The 23650-nt window shown below is 35.8% G+C and overlaps 1 protein-coding gene across 3 annotated transcripts in view; it reads left to right on the top strand.

Moving 5' to 3' along the window:
- FER (FER tyrosine kinase) overlaps nt 1–23650 on the top strand; it is a 437115-nt gene that overhangs the window by 277260 nt on the left and 136205 nt on the right. For all 3 annotated transcript variants that reach the window (XM_045808269.2, XM_045808262.2, XM_087861935.1), the window contains 2 exons: nt 4454–4569; nt 7470–7564. In XM_045808269.2, coding sequence (XP_045664225.1) covers nt 4454–4569; nt 7470–7564 — 211 coding nt within the window. The remainder of the gene's footprint in view (nt 1–4453; nt 4570–7469; nt 7565–23650) is intronic.

Below are 23650 nucleotides of genomic sequence, written 5' to 3'. Positions count from 1 at the left end.
TTTTGTCTGTTTGACTGTCAAATGGAGAGATTTGGGAAGACACCTGGCTCTCAAGTCTGGAGTTGAAAAAAGAGGTCTGGATCAAAAGTACAAATTTGTAGTTGTAGCATGTATATTTGGTAGTTATATATAGATGTTATTTAAGATTTTTAATTGGAATATATTTGATATATAACATGTACATTTAAGGTACATAATTACATTAAATTGATACAATTTTATATAGTAACATGATAGTCATTGTAGTGGTAGTTAACGTCTTTAGCACATTATGTAATTCTTTCTTTTTTGTGGTTGAAAAGTTGTGGCCTCTTAGCAAGTTTGATTATAATATAATGTTATTTATATTCACTCTCTTGTGCATTAGATTTCTAGTGCTTACTTCTCAAAAGTTTAGTTTATACCCTTAGACAATATCAGTCCTATCTGCCCCCCTTCTCCATCCTCTATAACCTCATTTACACTCTGTTTTTATTAATTTGGCTTTTTAGGGTTTCATAAATGTGATAGTATATATAGTATTTGTCTTTCTCTGACTTATCATAATGTGTTCAAGTTTTATCTGTGTTACTGCAAATGGCAGGATGTCCTGTTTTTTCATGGTTGAATAACATTACCTTGGATATATATATACCACATATAGATGGCATATTTTAAATTTATTTATTCATTTGAGACAGAAAGAGAGAGAATGATCAGGGGAGAGACGCAGAGGGAGAGGGAGAAGCAGACTCTTCACTGAGCCCAGAGCCCGATAAGAGGCTCGATCCCAGGGCCCTGAGATCATGACCTGAGCTAAAGGCAGATGCTTAACCATCTAAGCCACTGAGGTGCCCCTGTAGATGGCATTTAAAGCCATAAGACCAGATGAGTTCAGTATTGGAGTGGGTCTCTATCAAAGGAGAGAATAGATACTGAACCCTGGTTACTATAATTATAGGCTTCAGACAAGAGAAGCAATCATCAAAAGAGGCTGAGAAAGAGAAATCAATTACACAGGTAAAAAACCAGAAGATAAGATGTCTTGGAAGCCAAGAGACAAGAGTATATCAAGGAAAGAAGAATGATCATTGGTTTTAGATTCTGCTGATAGGTTAAATGAGATGATGACTGGGAATTTGCTATTGAATTTAGTAATGAGATGGCCACTGGTGACTTGGCTGAGCAGTTTCCTGGGAGTGCTTCAGCAGAAAGCCAGATTGGAATAGATGAAGAGAGAATGGGAGGAGAGGAATTAGAGATACCAAGGATGAAACTCTTTGAAGCTTTGTTGCAAAAGGAAGCAGAGGTATGTGGTGGTAGTTTCAAGAGAATGAATTGTGTTGCTGTTTACCCTGAGAGACACAACAGCATGGTGGTTTGCAGTTGGGAATAATATAGTGAAAAACAGACTGTTTTAGAGGGAGAGATGAGAATTGCTGGAGCAACATTAAGGGCCCTCTAGAGGGTTGTGCCCATGAATTTAAAGTGAAACCAGTCAATGAGGTTGTGGATTTTCTCTAGCCACATTTAGCTGCATAGGTGCAGAGTAGGCAGACTGTTCAGTTTAATCAGGATTGTAGATTTGACAAGGGAGTTTTATAGATGAGGACGAGCAGTGAAGTTGAGAATGTATGGTAAGCAGTTATAATTGCTGACTATAGAATTTAAACTGGATAAGCAAGGAAGAAAAGACATTAAGGGGGTGTTGGACAACAAAAAGTGGTAAGATCTAAAGATTTGGAAGTTCCCATATGGTCAGAGGATTTTTGGAGTCTGGATACTAGAAGAAGTAAGCTACAAATGTAGAAGCCAGCCAGAAGATGGGATGAATAAAATAGGTATTACAGGGGAGTTACATTACTGACAGTGGCAAAGTTGTTTTGTTTTGTTTTTATTTAGAGAGGGGGGGAAGGGGCAGAGGGGGAGAGAGAGAGAATCTTAAGCAGGCTTCATGTCCAGCACGGAGACCGACATGGGGATTCATCTCAAAAGATCAAGATCATGACCTGAGCTGAAATCAAGAGTCAGACACTTAACTGAGCCACCCAGGTGCCCCGGCAGTGGCAAAGTTTAAGGTATGATCCTAGAAAATAGGTTGGAGTACAAGATTACTGGAAGAATGATGTTCAAGGAACTGAAGATTTGAAGTGTTGGGAGGTACTTTAAGTGTCTACTGAAATTGACAGGAATTAAGACAGGAGTAACACTGGGTACTGTGTTCCAGGAGTTCAAATTGTTAATAAACAAAGGAAAATATTTTCAAATTCAGTAGCTGGTAGCTACAGTAAGGGGCAGTGGATATATAATCGAATGACAAAGTTTCAGAGCTTATTTTGGGGGAATGCAGGAGGGAAAATGGTTTGAAAGCAGTGACAGGGAGCTAGTTGAATACTCTATATCATCTCCAGGTCAGTGGGGGAAGGGAACATGTTGGGGGAAATCATCACTTAAGTTCAGAAGGCAAAAGAAGCTCAGCTACCATTTGAATGCTCAGGTGAGAGCCAAGTTTGTTAGAACAAAAAGGCGAAGAGAATCACCAAAGAATACATTGAAGATAAAAATGTTGATGGTGGTGGACCATGAATTTCAGAATGAATGAATTCCAAAATAGAACTACCCTACGATCCAGCAATTGCATTACTAGGTATTTACCCAAAGAATACAAAAATACTAATTGAACGAGGTACATGTACCCCAATGTTTATAGCAGCATTATTTACAATAGCCAAGCTATGGAAGCCACCCAAGTGTCCATTGATTGATGAATGAATAAAGATGTTATATATATATATATATATGTATATATACACACACATATGTATATATATATATATATACATATATATACACACACACATACATACACACAATGGAATATGATTTAGCCATAAAAAAGAATGAAATCTTGCCATTTGCAACAACATGGTTGGATCCCGAGGGTATAATGCTAAGCAAGTCAGAGAAAGATAAATACCATATGATTTCACTCATGTGTGGAATTTAAGAAACCAAATGAACAAAGAAAAAAGAAAAGGCAAACCAAAAAAACAGATTCTTAACTGTAAAGAACAAATAGATGGTTACCAGAAGGGAGGTGAGTAGGGGAGAGGTGATACAGTTGAAGGGGATTAAGAGTACATTTACCATGGTGAGCACTAAGTAATGTATGGAATTGCTGAATCACTACATTGTACACCTGAAACATAACACTGTTAACTAGACTGGAATTTAAAAAATTAAAAAAAATTTCTGCTGACAGAAATTAGATATAACTAAATGTACAAATATAAAAAATATATATTGAAATAAATATTTTAATAATCTTAAATTTGTTAATAACATAAAACTTATGCACCTTGAACTATTGGTTAAGAGTTAAGTTGCCCGGGGCACCTGGGTGGCTCAGTCGGTTCAGCATCTGATTCTTGATTTCGGCTCAGGTCATGATCTCGGGGCTGCACACTCAGCAGGGAATCTGCTTGAGATTCTCTCCCTCTGCCCCTCCCCCTGTTCGAATGCATTCTCTCTCTCTCTCTCTCTCTCTCTCTAAAAAAATAGATCTTAAAAAAAAGTTACGCTGCTCTTAGAATTCAAGCCCAGTAAGTAGCAGAGTCCTAGTTCAGTTACTTCTTGCTCAACAGTAGCATTGAAGCTTATTAAAAGGCTTGCATATTAGGATTATAGTTATGTAAACAATATATATACATACATAAAAACCTGAATACTGAAAAATAGTTGCTGTATTAGCTTTATAGATCTTTGTAATATTTGGTTTTAAATGAATAAAAAAAAACAAATGACTCCAAAGTTGAAATAAGTCATGTTAAGTTGAAATAGGTTAGAGCCATAGCATGAGGTTAGGCATTTATATATTTGATAGAAACTCAGCATGGCTGACACTGGCATTTGGGCAAGCACCCCCTCTTCCTTGGTACCTTTCCGAGATGGACAGTCGACAGTTGGCTGGTGACAGTCCTTGGTCTGCCTGGTTCTGTTGCCTCTCTCTTCTTCCCTGACACTCTTCAACTGACATTCAGCTTTGGGGATCCATACCAACAGTGACCTCATGGAGTCTTTGCTTTATCTTGAAACATTAATTGATTAACTTCTTAATCTAATAAAATTTAGAGCTTGGGGGTAAAGAGTTCTAGGAGATGTGAAACTTAAATACTTCTGATGGCTTCAGTTTGAGTTTCTCCTTTTATCCAAGTCTCTTCGGATTTTTTCCTTTTTTTCTTTTTTGGTTCTCCTCAAGATTCAATCCCCCAAATGGTAGGTGGGTTGGGTACTATTTTTAAAGTTGGAGGATTGGAAAGAGCAGCATTTCCAATCTTTATTTCCACCTAAGACTCTGAATAAAGCTAACACAATACATTGAACTCAAAATTCATTATTATGTGCTTTCCTTGTATTTTGCAAAGATTGATGTGGTTGTCTTATATCTAAACAATAAATGTGTTTGTATTTTCAGGGAAATTTTGGTGAAGTATATAAGGGCATATTAAAGGATAAAACTGCTGTTGCTGTTAAAACATGTAAAGAAGATCTTCCTCAGGAACTGAAAATAAAATTTTTACAAGAAGCCAAGTAAGTTCACAGAAGTTGTATTAAATGTGTATTTATAAGTTAACACTATAACTTTAAATGTGAAGTTTGGGATTATTTTAAACTATGATTTACTGAAGTAGAGGTAAGCACTTTTAGAACCCTCATAAGTAAGCACTTAGTAGAAACAAAAAGTTTGTTTTTGAGCTGGACTATACACATTAGTTATACAATCACAGTCAAAGGAACCAGATGCTAAAAAACAGCGAATATTCTTCAGTATTGGTGTATTGCAATATTTTTTGCTTTTATCACACGTACATGTACATAGGCATGTATATATGCAATGTTGTGATTGTCTTTGGAATAAAAATTACTGTGTTCTATATACAAATACATAATTTATGTATCTATATTTAGATACATATAATTATATCTATCTAACCTTCCTTAGGTGTTTTCAGTTAGTAGTCTTTACTGAGCTTTCTTTTCTGAGAACCTCAGATTTCTTCTTCAACTCCTTGTTGGGCATTTGTTCCACAATCTGCACATTGTTTCTTTTCTAATCTTCTAGAATGATTGGCTAAAATTTAATGTTCTAACTTGCGTCCCTGTATGGCATGTGGTTAACACTATTCTATTAGCGGTCAAATCCAGTATATACAACACAGTACAAAACAAATGGAAAGATTTTGGACAGAGTAGGGATAAACTCTCATTCTGAGATGCATGGATACCTGGATGGGAAAGAAGGAGAATACACGGAGATTTGTGTTGTAAAGGGAGAAAGAAAAAGGTGTGTGTGTGTGTGTGTGCACGCGCATGCGTGTGTAAGTATGTAGGTGTGTCTATATCATGACATAGTGTATAAAATTGAAGTTCCTATAAAGTGCTGTCAGAGAACCAAGATGATGGCAATGAGAGAACTAAGTGCCATAGGATGGAGCATTTTGATTCATAATCTAAAATGAATATTGATAGCAATGGGTTAATCTAGATGGATGCATTTATTAAATATTATCATAGAATAAAGTTGTAAACTTTTTAAAGGTACATTATTGGAAGGTCAAAAACATGCTATGATAAAGGCATGCTGTCACAATAGAAATTCATAGGCTCATTTTGTAGTTATTCATAGGTATTCTTAAACTACAAGTTTGTATCTTACATTATTTTGAAAAAACAGTTAATTTTCTTGCTCTCTACTTTGTGATTATTTTATTACAAAATAAAGTATTAAATTTCCTAAAGTGGAAAAGTCCACTTTCTAAAGTGAAATTATGAAGTTTTTGGTTAAAAATGAGAGTTGTATCCATGGGAACTCCCAAGTGTCATTAAATAGACGATAGAGCTATATATTTAGATACTTAATATTGAGTTCAGGCTGGCTATTTTGTGGACTTTCTTTACTAAGCAGTTTCCAACTTAAGAAATGACATTTTGGATTAAAGTCAAACATTCTAAGACTTCCTTTTTAATTCCTCATAGAAGCTGCAAGCACCAAGTTAGTGACAATATTTTCCTTATCTCTAGAATTTTTCCCACTCTATCTTTTCCCTTGTAAATCATTATATATTTTCAATCTAATGCATTTTTCTTAGTGTTATCTCTACTTTATTTGGATTTGTACAAAACATTTAGAAACTGTTTTATCTTTCTCCCAATAGTTATTTTTTATCATTCTCTTAGGAAAGAAAACTGCATTTTTCAAATATGAGTGAATTTGTAACTATGTCAATAGGATAATCTGGAATAAAATGTGGTAACAGAAATATTCAGGGTAAATAGGCCTATGAGGGAATCCGATTTATTTTTAACTTATGCTTGGAGTGCCATGGATGAGGCTGTGCTGCTTTTGTAGCCCTCTGATGAAATTTTGCCTTTATCCTAACAAAGTCCCCTCTGTTTCGGCTTACATCTATGTTGAAACCATTACTTATTTTTAATCTTTAGCCAGTTTTCTCAAAACTCTTGAGTTTTTACTGTTTTGAAATTGATCATGTTCATCAAGATAGTATTTTATAAAATCTGATGAGATGATTAGCCTATAGCATTTACCAATATGAATTGAATTCTTTTTTATGTATTTTCATTAAGTGTGTCCCAAAACACAACAAAACAAAAAGATGCCACTCTAGCAGCTTACAGTTTTGTTTTGTTTTAAAGATTTTATTTATTTATTCGGTAGACATAGAGACAGGCAGTGAGAGAGGGAACACAAGCAGGGGGAGTGGGAGAGGAAGAAGCAGGCTCATAGCGGAGGAGCCTGACGTGGGGCTCGATCCCAGAACGCCGGGATCACGCCCTGAGCCGAAGCCAGACGCTTAACCGCTGTGCCACCCAGGTGCCCCAGCTTACAGTTTTTGATCCACTAATACTTGTTAGTTATGCTTTCGTGGTAGCGGCTAAAACGAGGTTCTTTGAAGTGAGCTATACGTGTTTGGGACTAAGTAAGGTGTTATACTTAGCATGATTGTTATTCAGAGTGAATAGTAATTTTAAATGAAAATTTAATTGGATTAAGGAGAATTGACTCATTTGTACCTGCAGTTTGCCAATATTTATCTAAACTTGTATACATCCCATTATTTATCATAATTTTGCTTCATACTAATGTTTTAAAAAGTAAATTATGTCGAGGGGTGCCTGGGTAGTGCAGTCCTTACCCGGCTGCCTTCGGCTCAGGGCATGATCCCGGCGTTCCGGGATTGAGTCCCACATGAGGCTCCTCCGCTAGGAGCCTGCTTCTTCCTCTCCCACTCCCCCTGCTTGTGTTCCCTCTCTCGCTGGCTGTCTCTCTCTGTCAAATAAATAAAAAATCTTTAAAAAAAAAAAAAGTGAATCATGTCGAGTAAAGTATATTCTACTTGGGCACACTATTCATGATAATTTAATTTTTAGTATTTAAATGATAACTATTTTTACACTTTTCTCTCATCCAGAATTCTCAAGCAATACGATCATCCCAATATCGTCAAACTTATAGGTGTTTGCACACAAAGACAGCCTATCTACATCATTATGGAACTGGTTCCAGGTAATGATTTTAGAGGTTTCCTGGATGACATTTTAATGTCATGTTTTATTATTTTTATATGTTCGGTCTCTTTGATTTCTCCTTGTAAAGTTCTCAACAATTCTGTTTAACATTTTCCTGATTACAAAGAGCTGTACATATGCTCGATATTTTTATAGTCTGTATTACTTTGCTGTTGTCTAGAAAATGTCAGCCAACCTTTTTTTTTCTTTTTTTTGAGAGGAGATATATTATTACAGTGGGATTACACATGGAATTCAGTTATGTATGTTTTTGTTAGAAAAGTTGTTTATAAAAGTAGTCTACTTGGTTTGACTTTATAATAATGGTAGTACTATCTTGTATTTTGTTCATTGCATATTATTTTCCAAGTATAATACCACACATCCTCTTGTTTGGCTGTATATAAAATTCCATAGTGTTTTGAATCCCTTATGAACTATGAATGTCTTTCATAAGTGAACAAAGAAAAAGGTAATCTCTTGAGGAATTTGTCCTGTATTTCTTTCTGGTCACTTTCAGTGCCTTCAGGTCTTGTGGTTAACCACTTCTGCCAACAAGCCAGGATAACCTTGAACTGAGTATATATTTAAGTTACTTTCACTATATATCCTCCTATTGTAGAAAATACAATTAGAGGTAAAATTTGATTTTGGTAAATATGTGTTAATACAGTATTTAATAATTGACAAGGATTTGCTTGAACAAGTATTTGGTTATTTTATTTTGTAATTTAATTTATTTTATTTTTTTAATAAGATTTTTTTATTATGTTAGTCACCATACAGTACATCCCTAGTTTTTGATGTAAAGTTCCATGATTCGTAACTTGCGTATAACACCCAGTGCACCATGCAATACGTGCCCTCCTTAGTACCCATCACCAGACTAACTTCAATATATAGTAAATAAACCTGGTATTATAGATTGCCCATTAAATATTGCTCACCTAATTCTTCTATTAAGGATAGTTGTTCCCATTTTTATCACATTGGTTTGCTTGCTATTGCAATATAGTTGCTAATATTACCATATAACTGCAGGATTAAGGATCATCATCGTCATCTTCATCATCCTCAGGACAGCACTGTTAGGTACATTATATGTTTGTGTGGTTTCTACTATTTATGATCCATATCTTAAAGTAGCTTTCAATACATTGATGAAAGATGATAGATTATGGTCTAAAATTTTAAAAATAATTGAATAGCTTATAGTTTTAACTAAATGATACTATATACACATAAATACTCAGATAAGTGCAAATGAAGTCCCCAGTTAATAAGGGACGTTACTAAGAAATTTAGATTTAAAAGGTGGGGCAGAGTTGATAAGGAAAGATGATTTTGGTCTTAGCATGGATGACAAATGCCAGACACTAGGTACAAGTTGAACAAAAGAAGATAGCTTTGCAGGAGAGGCAGGTTAGTGTTTACCTGACATTAATAACCTGTATCGATCATTTTTAAATGAATGAGAATAATAAACTGCATTAGAAAATTGAAAATGTAATGAAAGAAAATTAAAAATGAAAATTTTCCACTCAGTAATCTAACCCCTTCCCAAAGCTAATTGCTATCTAATTGTGTTTGTGTGTGTGTGTGTGTGTGTGCATGCGCACGCGCGTGTGTGTGTGTGTGTGTGTTTCAAGGAAAATATTTAATGCAGATGCCTGATTTTTATGCACCTCCTTTAAATTTAATTATAAAGACATACTCTAATACTTTTCAGATCTTTTTTCTTATTAATGTAACTTAGAGTTTCATTGTTTGATATTCATCCATATAGTTCTATCTTTTCTTTGTAATAGTTTCAGAGTATTCCATTTTATGGATTTATGTAGTTTAATCAGTCTTCTACTTATGGATACTTTGGTTTCTGTTTACATGTATATGTTTTTGGTTTTGTTTTGTGTTTTTTTACAAACAGTGCTGAATGAATATCTTTGGAGTAATAAGAATCATTTCGAACTATATAGGGTAAATTTTTAGCAGTGGGAATGTGGGGTGCAAGTTAATGTGCATTTTGACTTATAGTAAATATATGAGCTTTCTTTCGCTGTGTAACAAATGATCACAACCTAGCAGCTTTAATCGACATCCATTTATTACCTCATAGTTCTATAGATTATAAGCATAGGCAGTCTTGTCTGGGTTATCTGCTCGGGATATCACGAAGCCAAAAATTAGGATTTCAGGCTGAGCTCTTCTCTGGAGTCACTGGGGAAGAATTCACTATCAACCTCCTGTAGGTTGGTGGCAGAATTCTGTTCCTTGCAGCTGAGAAACGGTCTAAGGTTCTCTTTGCTTGCTGTCATTTGAAGGCATCTCTCATCTCCTCAAGGTTTCCTATATTCCTTTTCCTGTGGTCCTTCATCTTCAGACCCAGCATGTCACATCTTTCAAGTGTTCTGATTTTAACTTCCTCTTCTGTTACCAGCTAGAGAATATTCTCCTTTTCTGAAAGATCTCATGTGATTAGATTAGGCTCCCGTGGTCACTCTCCCATCTTTAGGTCACCTGTGCCATGTGACAACATAATTAAGGAAGTGATCTCTAATCATGTTCACATGTTCCAGGGCTTAAGGTAGGCCATTGTTGGGAGGCCATATTCAAATTCTGCCTTAGCACAGTAGATTTTGCTAAATTTGTTCAGAGGTTAGTTGCAACATGGAATCTGAAACCACTTTGACAAACTTTTCCTACTCTATTGCACTAACTCCATTGGTTGAACTTGCAATATTTTTTTAAGATTTATTTATTTTTCTTGAGAGAGAGTGCATGCACAAGTAGGGGAAGAGGGAGAAGCAGGGAGCTTGATGTGGGGCTGGAACCCAGGACCCTGGAATCATGACCTGAGTCGAAGGCAGACGCTTAACTGACTGAACCCCCAGGTGCCCCATGAACTTGCAATTTGAATGTATCTTTTATCTATGCATGATTTTGTAGCATCTTGCTTCATCATTTGGAATATATCAGGTGACCAGGTTGTGCAGGTCCTGAAATAGTGACATAAATCATGATACAACATCAAAAGATGATATTTATTAATGTTATCAATAGTTTTATTAGGCAAGTAATGAGAAGCTATCAAGTTCATGGTGACAAATACATGTTTTCCAAAGTTTTAATTTTCACTTGAAAGCTTAGATTTTATCCCTGGCCACAAAAACTTCCAGGGTTTTTTTTTCTTGAAATTTTTCAGCAATAAAAAGGAATCAACTACTGATATACATTACAAAATGGATGAATCTCAAGATTATGCTAAATAAAAGAAACCAGACAAGAAAAAAAAAAGTGAACTGAAGGCACATCAGTGGTTGCTTGCTTCATTTATTTGAGAAAATGTCTGTCAAATATCTAATTTTAATTTTTTTTGAGAGAGTGTTTGTGTATGCACAAGGGGGGAGGGGGCAGAGGAAAAGGGAGAGAGAGAGAATCTTAAATCTTAAGCAGGCTCCAGGCTCAATGTGGAGCCCAGTGCTCAATCTCACAACCTTGAGATCATGATCTGAGCTGAAATCAAGAGTCAGATATTTAACTGAGTGAGCCACCCAGGAGCCCCTCAAATACCTATTTGCCATTCATTCTTTTTGAAAAACACTTTGATATAATAATATTTTTATATGATACTTTATTGTCTCTGTATTGACTCAGGTATACCCTTCTCTACCCCCTGTCCCAATCAAACACTGATGTGCCTTCTGTTCACTATATGTGAGTTGGTATTTCTAGAATTTTATGTAAATAGAATCAGACACTCTATATTTTTTTTCTGATCTGGTCTCTTTGATTTAGCATAATTTCGTGAGTCATCCATTTTGTAATGTGTATCAATAGTTCATTCCTTTTTATTGCCAAGTAGAGTTACCTCATAGGAATATACCACTGTTTATCTGTTAAGTTATTAATAGACCTTTGAGTTGTTTCTTGTGGGCAACTACAAATGAAGCTGCTGAGAATAGCCATGTACATCCTATATGATTCCAAATAGATGGCATTCTAGAAAAGGGTATGGAGACAGTTAAAAGGTCATGGGTTGCCCAGGGTTATGGAGGAGGTAGGCCTCAATAAGCAGAACACAGGGGAGTTTTAAAGTACTGAAACTACCACATCTAATAGTGAATACTTGCCATTTTATTTTTGTCCAGATTCATAGAATGTGCAAACTAAGAGTGAATCATAATGTAAACTATGGACTTCAGAGGGCTGTGATGTCAATATAGGTTCATCAGTTGAAATAGATGTGGTTGTCTTTGAAAAAGTGTAAGGATCTCTGTCTCTTATTTCTCCATTCACTTAGCTCCTTCCTCTCTCCTGTCCAACGTTCTGGAACACACATGCATGGTCAGCGAAAAGCTGGAGAGGGTAGTGGAGGAGTTCTTGAACCTTGGTGAGTGTTAGTGAGAGTGTGAAAAAACCAAATCCCTCATATGTTACTGCTAGAATATAAAATAATAGCCACTTTGGCTATTTCTCAAGAAGTTTTTCAATAAGTTATACATAAATTTTACATGTAAACTGTTTCGATCCTAGGTATTTACCCAAGAGAATTAAAAATATTTATCAGTACAACTGTATGCGGGTGTTCATAGCAGCAGTATTTATAATAGCCAAAAAGTAGAAATGACCTAAGTGTCCATTACCTGATAAATGAATATACAATGTAATATATCCCAACAGAAGATACTATTAGGCATTAAGAGAAATGAGGTAATACATACTGCAGTATACATGAGCCTCTAAAACTTTATGCTAATTAGAACAAGCCCAATGCGAAGACTACATGTTGTAATGATGCCATTTCTATGAAATGCCCAGAGAAGACATCTATAGGTAAAGGGGATTTGTGGTTTTTTAGGGCTGGGGGTTCTAATGGGATTGACTATACACTTGATCCTTGAACAGCATGGGTTTGAACTGTGAGGGTCCATTTATTATGCAGAGTTTTACAGTATGGTAAACATTTTTTCTTATGATCTTAAGTTTTTTCTCTAGCTTTATTGTAAAACTACAGTGTATGATATAACATGTAAGATATGTTAATCAACTGTATTTTATTAGTAAGGCTTCTGCTCAACAGTAGACTATCAGTAGTTCTTGGGAAATCTGTAGTGGATTTTCGAGTAGGATGGGGTCTATGCTCCTAAGCCCTGTTGTTTCAAGGCCAACTTTTGACAGGCATGAGAATGAAAATGTCTCAACTGGTTTGTGGGCTTGTAAAATTATCAACACTCATTGAGTTGTGCATTAAGATGGATAAATTTTATGTATATAAACTGAACTTCAGTATGGCTTTTTAAAAAATAAAAAAGCCCAAGAGCCCAACCTGCTTAACTCTTCTGTGCCTTAGTTTTCTTGCCTGTGAAGTAAAATTAATAGGGTTGTTGTAAGGTGTAATGTACTGTGATTTTATGTACATACATACATACACGTTCTGTATCTCTATATATTGTATAGTACTTCACATATGACCACTTTGTTTTCTCATCATCCTAAATTTTATTTTCCTGTTGGCTGAGAGAAAAAATTATTAACATGCCTGCTGTAATCTAGCCAAAACTGTAACCCAGACTCTGAACCTGCCCTGCTCCTGCCCCTAACTCTACTTCTAACCCTAGACGTTCTAGCCGGGAATGACTGAGAACAAATTGGGAAGTATAACATTTGTTTTCAGTTCTTCCCTTTCCACCATCGTGTGTGACTGTTCTGTTGATATGTTTTATATTTAGCCTTAAAAAATCTTTCCTTATTATGTAAAACTCAAGTGGCTAGATTAAATGGCCTCTGAATTTTAGCACTAACCTATATTATTTTAGTTGTTAGGAAAATGTTTCTTATGTTTGAAATCTCAATTCTCAGACTACTCCAAAATAGTGTCTTTCTGTTTTTTCCTCTCTTTATAAAGGCATGATGAGGATATAACCAGCTAGTTTTCATTCATGTAAAAGTAGCATAATAGACAATTTTTTACACTTACATGATACTTTATAATTGTCAAAGCACTTTAATGTTAGTTCATTTGTTCTACCGGGCTAAATTGTTATCTTCATATACAAATAAGCTAAATTAAGTTCAGAAAGCTGAAAGTGACTTGTCAGCATTAGTTAAATAGCAAGTAGGAAAGTAGTGTTCTTTCTATTTTGTTATGTCATTCAATTTATAAGTGGGTCAAAATATGTAATCCTTATATGAATTGAAAATACAAATGAAAATTCAAGCTAAACATCTATGCAAGTTCCCCTATAGGCAAATACATTAATCCCCGTTCCATAATTTCTCAACCTTGTGCACAGATAAGTAAATAGCTTATTGCAGTAAACAGGAAAATTTTTGTTTGAGTTACTTTTTTCTCTACTGGGAATCAAGCTGTGGAGGGAAGATTTAGAAAACTGGTAGGTTAAAAGCAAGATTTAATAACTGCTTAGTGTCTAATGTGCATGCCATTTCAAAACTGTATTATGCAGAGACTTAATATGCTCCTGTTCTCGTCAGATAACTGAGCCCTTTGAAATCATAAATCCGAAATATACTTGAACCAGAGTAGTGTTTAAAGAGATTAGAAGCATTTGAGGATTCAAGTTTAGAGTGAATACTCCAAGATTATCCTGTCTTCATTTGAATCATCTCTCGAATTACAAATACTTTATTTACTTGCTTGCCCATGGGTTGCTGGATAAATAAAATCAAACAAAAGGCAATTCTAAATGGCTTGAGGAAAAACTAAAAACAAAAACAAAAAGCTCTTATATGCTAAAAAAAAAAAAAAAAAAAAAAGTACCATACTATTTTATTTTACAAACACGCTTATTACTTAGAAATTGAGGGGCTCTTGGGTGTCTTAGTCGGTTAAGTGCCCAACTCTTAATTTCGGCTCAGGTCATGATCTCAGGAACATGAAATCAGCCCTGTGTAGGGCTCTGTGCTCATCAGGGAGTCTGCTTGGGATTCTCTCCCTCGCCCTCTGCCCCTCCCCACTCTCTCTCTCTGTCTCTCTCTAAAAATAAATAAATCTTTTTAAAAAATGAAGGAAATATGAAAGGATTTTTTTGAGTGATAAGCATAACTTAGTATTTATGGTCCAGGAAGCTGCCATTTATTTTTATACGTGTGGTTAAATTAGGGCTGCCACCAATTCCTGGATGAAGAGGAGACCAAGCACCTTAACCTCTGAATGGAACAATGTTTCTGCAGATCCTGAGTAGAGGGAATTAATTTAGTAAGCCTTAAAAAATGTCAGTCTCCACTTCCTTTCACTAGAGACTTGTAATTGCCCCTTTCTTTCTGATCTGGATGTTCTGAGATCAGAACTTCCTAGAATCAAATGTTAAATTATCTAATATATACCTTAGCTCACACAGATGCTGCCCTTTGGCAGTCCTCAAATTTATCTTAATTTTAAAATGACTTACGGATTTGAAACTTTAAGAATTATTAAAGAATTTTTTACCAGGTTTTAGATATCATCAAAATACTTTATAACATGTTTTTTTTTGTTTTTTTTTTTTTTTTTTTAAATTGAGCTCATAGGGGCGCCTAGGTGGCTCTTTCGGTTAAGTTGTCTGCCTTCGGCTCAGGCTCAGGTCATGACCCCTGGGTCCTGGGTTGGAGCCCCCGCGTTGGGCTCTCTGCTCAGTGGGGAGTCAGTTTCTCCCTCTGCCCCTCCCCACTCATGAACTCTGTCTCTCTCTCTCTCTGAAATATATAAAATCTTTTTTAAAAAATTGAGCTCATGGGGCACCTGGGTGGCACAGCGGTTAAGCGACTGCCTTCGGCTCAGGGCGTGATCCTGGCGTTATGGGATCGAGCCCCACATCAGGCTTCTCTGCTATGAGCCTGCTTCTTCCTCTCCCACTCCCCCTACTTGTGTTCCCTCTCTGGCTGGCTGTCTCTCTGTCGAATAAATAAATAAAAATCTTAAAAAAAAAAAAATTGAGCTCATATAGTTTATATGGTCTAGAGATTTTTGACATAGGAATCTCAACATGATTTCTTTTGTCTCTTAAATATTTTTAACCTTTCAGTTGAAATATTTTCATCATCAGATTTTCTTTTCTTTAAATTCAGTTGTGGGGCTCTTGGGGGCCTGGCTCCTTTGGGTAACCGACTCTTGGTTTCAGCTGGGGTTGAAACTTGGTTTCAGCGGGGTCTGCACTCAGCACAGAGTCTGCTCCAGATTCTTTCTCTCTCCCCTTCTCTCTCTAAAATAAATAAATGGAGGGGTGCCTGGGTGGCTTAGTTGGTTAAAAGTCAGCTCAGGTCATGATCTCAGGGTCTGGGGATTGAACTTAGAGCATTGAGCATCGGGCTCCCTAATCAGTGGGGAGTCTGCTTCTCCCTCCCTCTCTGCCACCCCTTCACTCCGCTCATGTTCTCTTTGTCTCTCAAATAAATAAAATCTTTAAAAATAAAAGCATTTCAGTTGATAATTTCTATGGGCAATTTCACTAATTTTTGCTGGGATGTTAAATTCTTCTGGAAAATAAACTTTTTACCCCTCTCATTCATAATGATATTTTATATATGTGATTTTTTTTTTAATTTTTATTTATTTGAGAGACAGCATACCTGTGAGTGGGGGGAGGCAGAAAGAGAGAGAATCCTCAAGCAGACTACCCGCTGAGTGCAGACCCCACACAGGGCTCCTCCTCAGGACCCTGGAGATCATGACCCCCGCTGAAACAAAGTCCGATGGTTAACCATATGAGTCACCCAGGTGCCCCTATCTGTATGTGATATTAGCAGAACCAATTTCAGTTACATGACATCACAGCTATGAAAAGTTATTATGGTGGTCACTGGAAATGAGAGTTCCTGCTTCTTTGGGAACCAAGGTTCTGGATACTTGACTCGCATTTGTTTCTTTCACTCATCATAAATGTAGCAAGGGTAAATTGTGCCCAAAACTTAAGGAAAATGGCTCCTGACTTTCACTAAAGGAATGCCCTCAAAATCTGAACTGGCACTTTGTCTTACATACAGCTAACCCATGGCCAGTTGTATAATAGTATCACTTCACAGCAGGCAGCTTTGAGCTAAGGGAAAGGATAACATAGTAACTCTCAAATTAGTATTTTCTTTACTAAAAATTATGTCAACTCAGTGGCTGAATTTTTTGTGTTAATAAAAATTAACAAAAATTACCACAGAAGAACCTAATTTTATGGACTTGTGTTTGGAGCTGTTAACAGATTACTCTTTTAAAACAACTTTGGTATGAGTCTGAGTGTAATAATTAGTGCACTGTAAATTTCAGTTTGGGAGAATGAGTAACTTTTCTTTTAAATGTTAACTGATGTATCTAAACTTAGGCATTTATTTTATAATTCAAGCATATTACATTAATGAAAAACAAAATAAATGCTCTTTGTTGCCATTTTATATTATAGATATTAGCTTGATATAATTTAAAACACTGCCAAAACATTTTGAAAAGATAACATCTTTAAACTGATATTTCTTTCTCAGCTAAATGATGGGTTGGTTTGCCCCTGTGTTTCATTTGCTGCCTAATATCCCAAAGCAAATGCAGATGGAATAGTTAAAACTGGCCATTTCTTCAGATGCTAAAAGCACTAACATCCTTTGAAATTAGTTACTTTATTTACACGTGACATAAATTGATAACCACACAGATCGTATTGGCATTTTCCTATTGCTTTTCAAGTTTATCACTTTCTTTAATAGTGGATATTCTTTCCCTGAGATGGAGCCGAATGTTAAATACATGAACCCAAAAGAAGGATATGAGAAATAAAACCCAAAATAAAATAACTGTTACTACTACTGTATCACCTTTTGGCTTGAGTGACTCGAAAGAAGTGTACAGAGATTTTGCTTTTCATCAGTGAAATGAGCAAAAGGAAGCTATGCTATAACAGTAAGTTTTCATGGTGCATTTGAGCCATAGACACATTGTGTATATCTGAGCAATATTACATGTTTTTTATGTTCTAAGCATCTGATGACACCAATACCTATAAGTATCTCTTGCAAGGAGGCGGATTACCTGTTGAGCAGGACAAAGCATGTTCTGAACGATATTCTTGTCTTAGATTGGGTTTTTAAAGTGACTGTATGGTAATTGAAGTTCCTTAATGATGGAAAGGGAAGTGTAGGAGTAATGAATACATACGTATCCTTCCACATAGATAAACAGTTCTTTAAGGTACTGATTAAGTTTTAACTTTTTTTTTAATCATTTTTTAAGTGTTTGTTACTATACATTATTAAAATTCTCAGATAAAGTTCAAAGTAATATGTTAAATAAGAAAATTTGGGGCACCTGGGTAACTCAGTCGGTTAAGCGTCTGCCTTCTATTCAGGTCAGGATCCCAGGGTCTTGGGATTGAGCTCTGCATTGGGCTCCCTGCCTCACAGGGAGTCTGCTTCTCCCTCTCCTTCTGCCCCTCCCCCTGCTAATGCTCGCTCGCTCTCTCTCTCTCTCAAATAAATCAAAAAATTTTAAAAAATTTTCTTTAATATCAAAAGCCTACTTATATTTGATGCAGACGTTACAAGTACAAACAGGACTAATAAAACTGGAACATTCAACTGAAATAAAAATGAAAATTTACATATAATGTCTCATCTTTACAAATAAATAGGTTTTCCCTTATAACTTATCTAATGAATATGAATCTGAAAGCTATTAGTATGAGATTTTTTCCTATTATCAGAGTTATAAGGAAAACAGTTATTAAAACAATGAAGAGCACAAACTATTTTTCCAAGGTTAAAAGACAACTGAAAATTGGTTGAATCAAATTTCTTAAAAAATATTTTATTTACAGTAAAAGTTGGAAAGTGAATGTTTGAGTTTTTTTTCTACTTTCATCGAAGTTCTGTAAATACTCAGACTGTTTTATGTAGAAAGCAAGCAAATGCCTCTTGTCAGCATTAGCCAAAGTACTGCAATGCTATCCTCTTACTGTAGTTTGTAAATTTTATCCCTTTTGTAGTTGTAAGTTATTCTTTGTATTCAGAGATGATAGCCAGACAAATACTGGACTCTACTTAGATTTGTGGAAGAAATGAAAACCTTATGCCTTGGGGCGCTGGGTGGCTCAGTCGTTAAGCGTCTGCCTTCTGCTCAGGGCGTGATCCCGGCGTTATGAGATCGAGCCCCACATCGGGCTCCTCCGCTATGAGCCTGCTTCTTCCTCTCCCACTCCCCCTGCTTGTGTTCCCTCTCTCGCTGGCTGTCTTTCTCTCTGTCAAATAAATAAAATCTTAAAACACACACACACACACACACACAAACCTTATGCCTTAATATCTGAGAAGGTGTATCACTCTGTTCATAGCTACTCATTTAAATCTAGACTTTATTAGGTTATTCACTCATGCTTAACAACCGGTTACTGCACGCCTAGTATGTATGCCAGACACTGGGTATTCAGCAGTGAAGAAAACAGACCAAAAGACTCCATAAAAAGCCAAAATCCCCTTCTTGTGAAGCTTACATTCTAGTGAGGGAAGACATATGTTGCGTAAATAAGTAAAATACACATTATGTTGAATGGCATGAAAAAAAATGAAGCCTAAAGGGAAGAGGATAGCAATTTTGGGGAAGGGTGGAGGTTGAAGTCCTAGAGAAAATGGCCGGGGAAGGTTCAGTAAGGGTGGAGCATTTGCGTAAAAGCTGATGAAAGGGGGAGAGCAAGCTACATAGACATCTGGAGGATGGGCATTCCTGACTTGAGAGCCGCAGAGAGAGAGAGCAGTGGGGATGAAGTAAGGGTGAGGAGAGAATGGTAGCAGATGAGATTAGAGAGGTAATGGGGTTCAAATCCTGCAAAGCCTTGTAGATCCCAGTCATGACTATTTCAAATTCAGCAGTCCTCTTGTGCTGATTACCTTGAACAGCACATGCTAGATTCTTGCTGTCTTTGTGAGCTTTCAAGGGTAAATGATGTAAAGAGACCTTCATGTTTAGGACAAATTTCATGGAAAATACTGAGTATCTTTGAGGTTCTCTGGGCCACATGGTCTTTGGTTGTGTCAAGTGAATGGGAATGTATATAATTTTGCCTTCTCTTCCTTTCCTTTCATAAATTTGAATAAACTTTGAGGATGAAATCAATCTTCATGCTAAATCCTCATTTTATGACCAGCCAAATTAATTACTTCTGAAAATCCATTATGCATTTTCCTTTTCTCATTTCTTCACTAGTTTTCTGGTCATATTTAATATCTCTCTTCTCATTTACGTATCCTTTTTTCCCTTACTAACTTTTCAGATGCTGTGTAACATAAAACATCTTCACAAATTCATCTTGAGAGATTGCACTTTATATTAAGCATTGTATAGCCTCTTGTCATTGAAAATGTGAACATAATATTTGAAACTGTCATAACAAGGTTTTATGTATGTGGAACTTTCCTGTTCTTTATTTGCCTTCATTTGTCCTTCTCTGTAAAACTGAAGTAGATTGTCACTGGTACCTATTTATGGGTGTGAATTTCAAGACCAAGAAGAATATGATTCAGTACCTGACACAGCTGGGCCTGAGATGGAGCGTCTAATATACACACCTAGAAAATGTAACCTCTGCTAGAAAGAAGTTTGCCCAAATTCTTCTGTGTCAAGCTTAAGAAAACACTATTACATTTGACAATATCTACATTCAAGATGACAGGTTTTCTATAGCAAAGATTCAAGAAGTGACTTCATGTAGCATCTTTAATAATTTTGTATCTTAAGAGATTACATATATTAAATATTTTCAGGTTAGCGCCTGGTTTTTAATATTTTGGCTTATTTTGCTTTGATTTTTCTCCTTCCTTCTCTTACACATCAGTCTGTTTATGGTAGTATTGGGAACATTTTCAAATCTTCGATAAAGATTTCCAAAAAAAGTTATCTTCCAAGATGATATTTATTACCAGCAAGTGGTTGGATCTCTACATTTTTTATCTTGGCTATTAAAATTAAGAAGTCCTGCTTATAGCTAACATCTATCATGTGTTGAATAGAATGAAAGGCTTTGATACCTGACTTGTAGTTTTTTACATCTTTCAATGTGCTTTTTAAAAAAGAAGACTAGGTAATTATATATGCAATTTATAAATATTAGGTCATAGAGATTATTTACTTTTAAGAGTTTATGTTCAGTTCTTTTTAAATTGGAATTTCTAAGCTAGTGAGGCAGTAATTTGAAGTAGATTCTTCCAAAAATATTCTAATCTAGTCCATTTTGACCAAAAAAAACCCCATGACTATTTTTATTGGAAACCTATATCACCCTGTATTAAGTGACTTTGGAACTTAAAAATATATCTGTTATTCTTCAAGGTTTGTCATTCCTCATAAACCATTTATTGTGAGGTTTGTATTAATGTATTTGATAAACACTTACTGTGCACCAGCTATGTTCCAATGCCATAAACATTGGTGAAAAATACACTGGTGATCTCTTCCTTTACTGAATTCAGTGGTGGGAGAGACATATTTTTAAAATAATTGCAAATAAACTTATTATTGCAAACTTTGCTACAGAAAAAGACTTGCTCAGGGTTGGTAATAGGTGGCACCTAAATTATTTTAGAGACCTGAGGAAAAGTGATATCTGTGTTAACACCTGAAAGGTAAAAATAATCTCCCTTTGCACATGGCTGGGGAAAGGCACAGAAGAGCAAGTGCCAAAGATGTCAGTAGGAATGGCTTTGTGTTTGAGAAACGGGAGGAAGGGGAGAGTGACTGAGGCGTGGTGAGCCTGGGAGATAAGGTTGGAAAGGTAGGAGGGATACAATGATGAAGGGCCTCATCAGTCAGGCTAAGCAACTGTCAGTTTAATTCCTGATACAGTTGTGTTGTAGGTGGTGGAATAACTTCAAGTGGTACTTTCAAAGAGCACAGAGGAAACACAATGAAAAGCCCTTTTTCTGTCCCTGCATGTTTATGCCCTGCTTGATAATTGTTTTTCTAGTCACCTGCTACCACAAACAGTGCTTTAAGAAAAATTTTTGTACATCTATGTTAACTCATGTGGAGATAAACTTTAGGTAAATTCTGCTGTTTGACTATCTAAACAGGTATGTTATAAAATTCTTGAATATTTCCCATACTTCCTATCTCTGGATCAGCAGTTTAGGCAGCATCCAATCTGAACTCAAGGGATTTCTTTAGAGGGGCGCCTGGGTGGCTCCATTAGTTAAGCGTCTGCCTTCAGCTCAGGTCATGATCTCAGGGTCCTGGGATCGAGTCCCACATCCGGCTCTCTGCTCAGTGGGGGTCTGCTTCTCCCTCTCCCTCTGTGCTCTCTACCTCTCTCTCTCCCTCAAAAAATGAATAAAATCTTTAAAAAAAAAAGGTTTTTTAAAAAAAGAGATTTCTCTAGAAAAGCTATTGGCTCCTTGTGAAGCTGGTGCTTCCAGAAGCCTTCAACAGTATTTTGTATAAAAGCAGGTCCATAGAAAAGGTGAGTTTATTAATAGCCAACTAAACCCCATACCCTACTCTTAATAACAGAGCCTTAGTTAAGTCTTTATGAATAAGACTATCAGAAAATATTCTTATCTCTATATAGTGTCCCTTTTTACCAAATTAATACCATCCTAGTGTACTGATTATGGAGTCAGGATTTCTTTAGAGAACTATTTAAGAAAGCTTAGTGGGAAAAATACCCCCAAAATGTTGGAGACTTCTCACTGATCAGTTATCACAATTGATATGTAACAGCTGTTCTGTTGTTATTCACTATAACATTACAGTAAAAGAAATGCTCAATGGAATTCAAAATGCACTCTCTCATTTGGAAGCTGGGGTACTTTAGAGTGACTTTTGCCAGTGTAAATATGACCACTATGGCTTTGGAGCCATTTATGAGTTTATATTTCTACTCTATTACTTTTAGCTGTGTGACTTTAGGAAAGTTACTGAATCTCTGTAAGCCTCAACATCTTTACTTATAAAATGAAGGATGAGAATACTAATGTTTCCAAAATTAAATGAAATAATATGTGTAACAAATGAGGAACAGTTTCCAGCACTTTTTAAATTCTTAGTAAATACTATCTGCTACTAAATTAATTCATCTGAGTTGAGACTAACATCAAGCGTAGATTGGATTTTCAGTTCAGTGAGCTCTCGGACTCCTGTAGTGCCCAGATACTTCAGAGTAAACAATATCCAACCTTTGAAAACTGTCAGTATTTTCAAAGTATTAGTAGTTACTTATTTAGGCTGAGATTATTCGGTGCAAATGTTAATTAACTAATTAAAAATTAATCTAAGGCATTCATTTCTTTTTCTTCCTTCTAGAGGAAGAAAACCTTGTCATTTCTTATCAAACAATTACATTTTAACACAAGAGTGCTATTAATGTGTTGGTCAGTAAATTTTTCCTTCATATTTTAAAATATAAAACTTTTACATTACAGGAAAATAAATATGCAAGCACAGAATGTCAGATAGCAGCTTTTAGTGGACCATTTTATCTGAAGTTAACAATCAATATGCAAGGAAATATGATTGAGATGAAATATTAACAAATACTTATTTGTAATAGGAAAGAGTTTGGAAAGTAGTTCAAGCCAAATCATAGTTGAAACTCAGAAATTCATGACAGGAGATAGACAAGTCAAAGTTAGAAGACAAGTGGACACTAAGTAGGTGGTTTGGAGAACAAGTGATCTTCAGAGAGCTCAGAAACCTGTCAGAGATGGAGAGGAATGAATAAAATAACAGTTTCTGAAATGTGTCAGGATGTATGGAAAACCAGAGTATATAAGACAAGGTTAGAGGAGGAAATAATTTGGCCGAACTATCTCCACCCCCTGAGTGTACTGAAGATAGATTTATGAAGAGTTTAATTTTAATAGTTGAGGTGGGAAATGATTAAGCTCTGAAGAGTAGTTTTTGAGTCCAAGTTAGGATGCTTTCTGGTAATATTCCAGGGAAGATGACAAGGTTTTTGCCAAAAGGAAAGAAGTTGATGTCAAGCATCTTTCAAGATGTCCTTGTATTTCCAAGATAATCTTGAGGGGTGTGTGTCATCCATTTCAGCAAGATGAGCCATATGGGTTTTTCTATTTGAATAATACCTAAGTTGCTAAGGACATAAACATTTTTAAATGTGGTAGA

The sequence above is a fragment of the Ursus americanus genome, chromosome 5, assembly GCF_024610735.1.
Source record: "Ursus americanus isolate L20-20 chromosome 5, mUrsAme1.1.p, whole genome shotgun sequence".
Classification (NCBI taxonomy): Eukaryota; Metazoa; Chordata; class Mammalia; order Carnivora; family Ursidae; genus Ursus; species Ursus americanus.
Note: the sequence above shows the minus strand (reverse complement) of the source record. Positions and strands in the feature narration are given on the sequence as shown.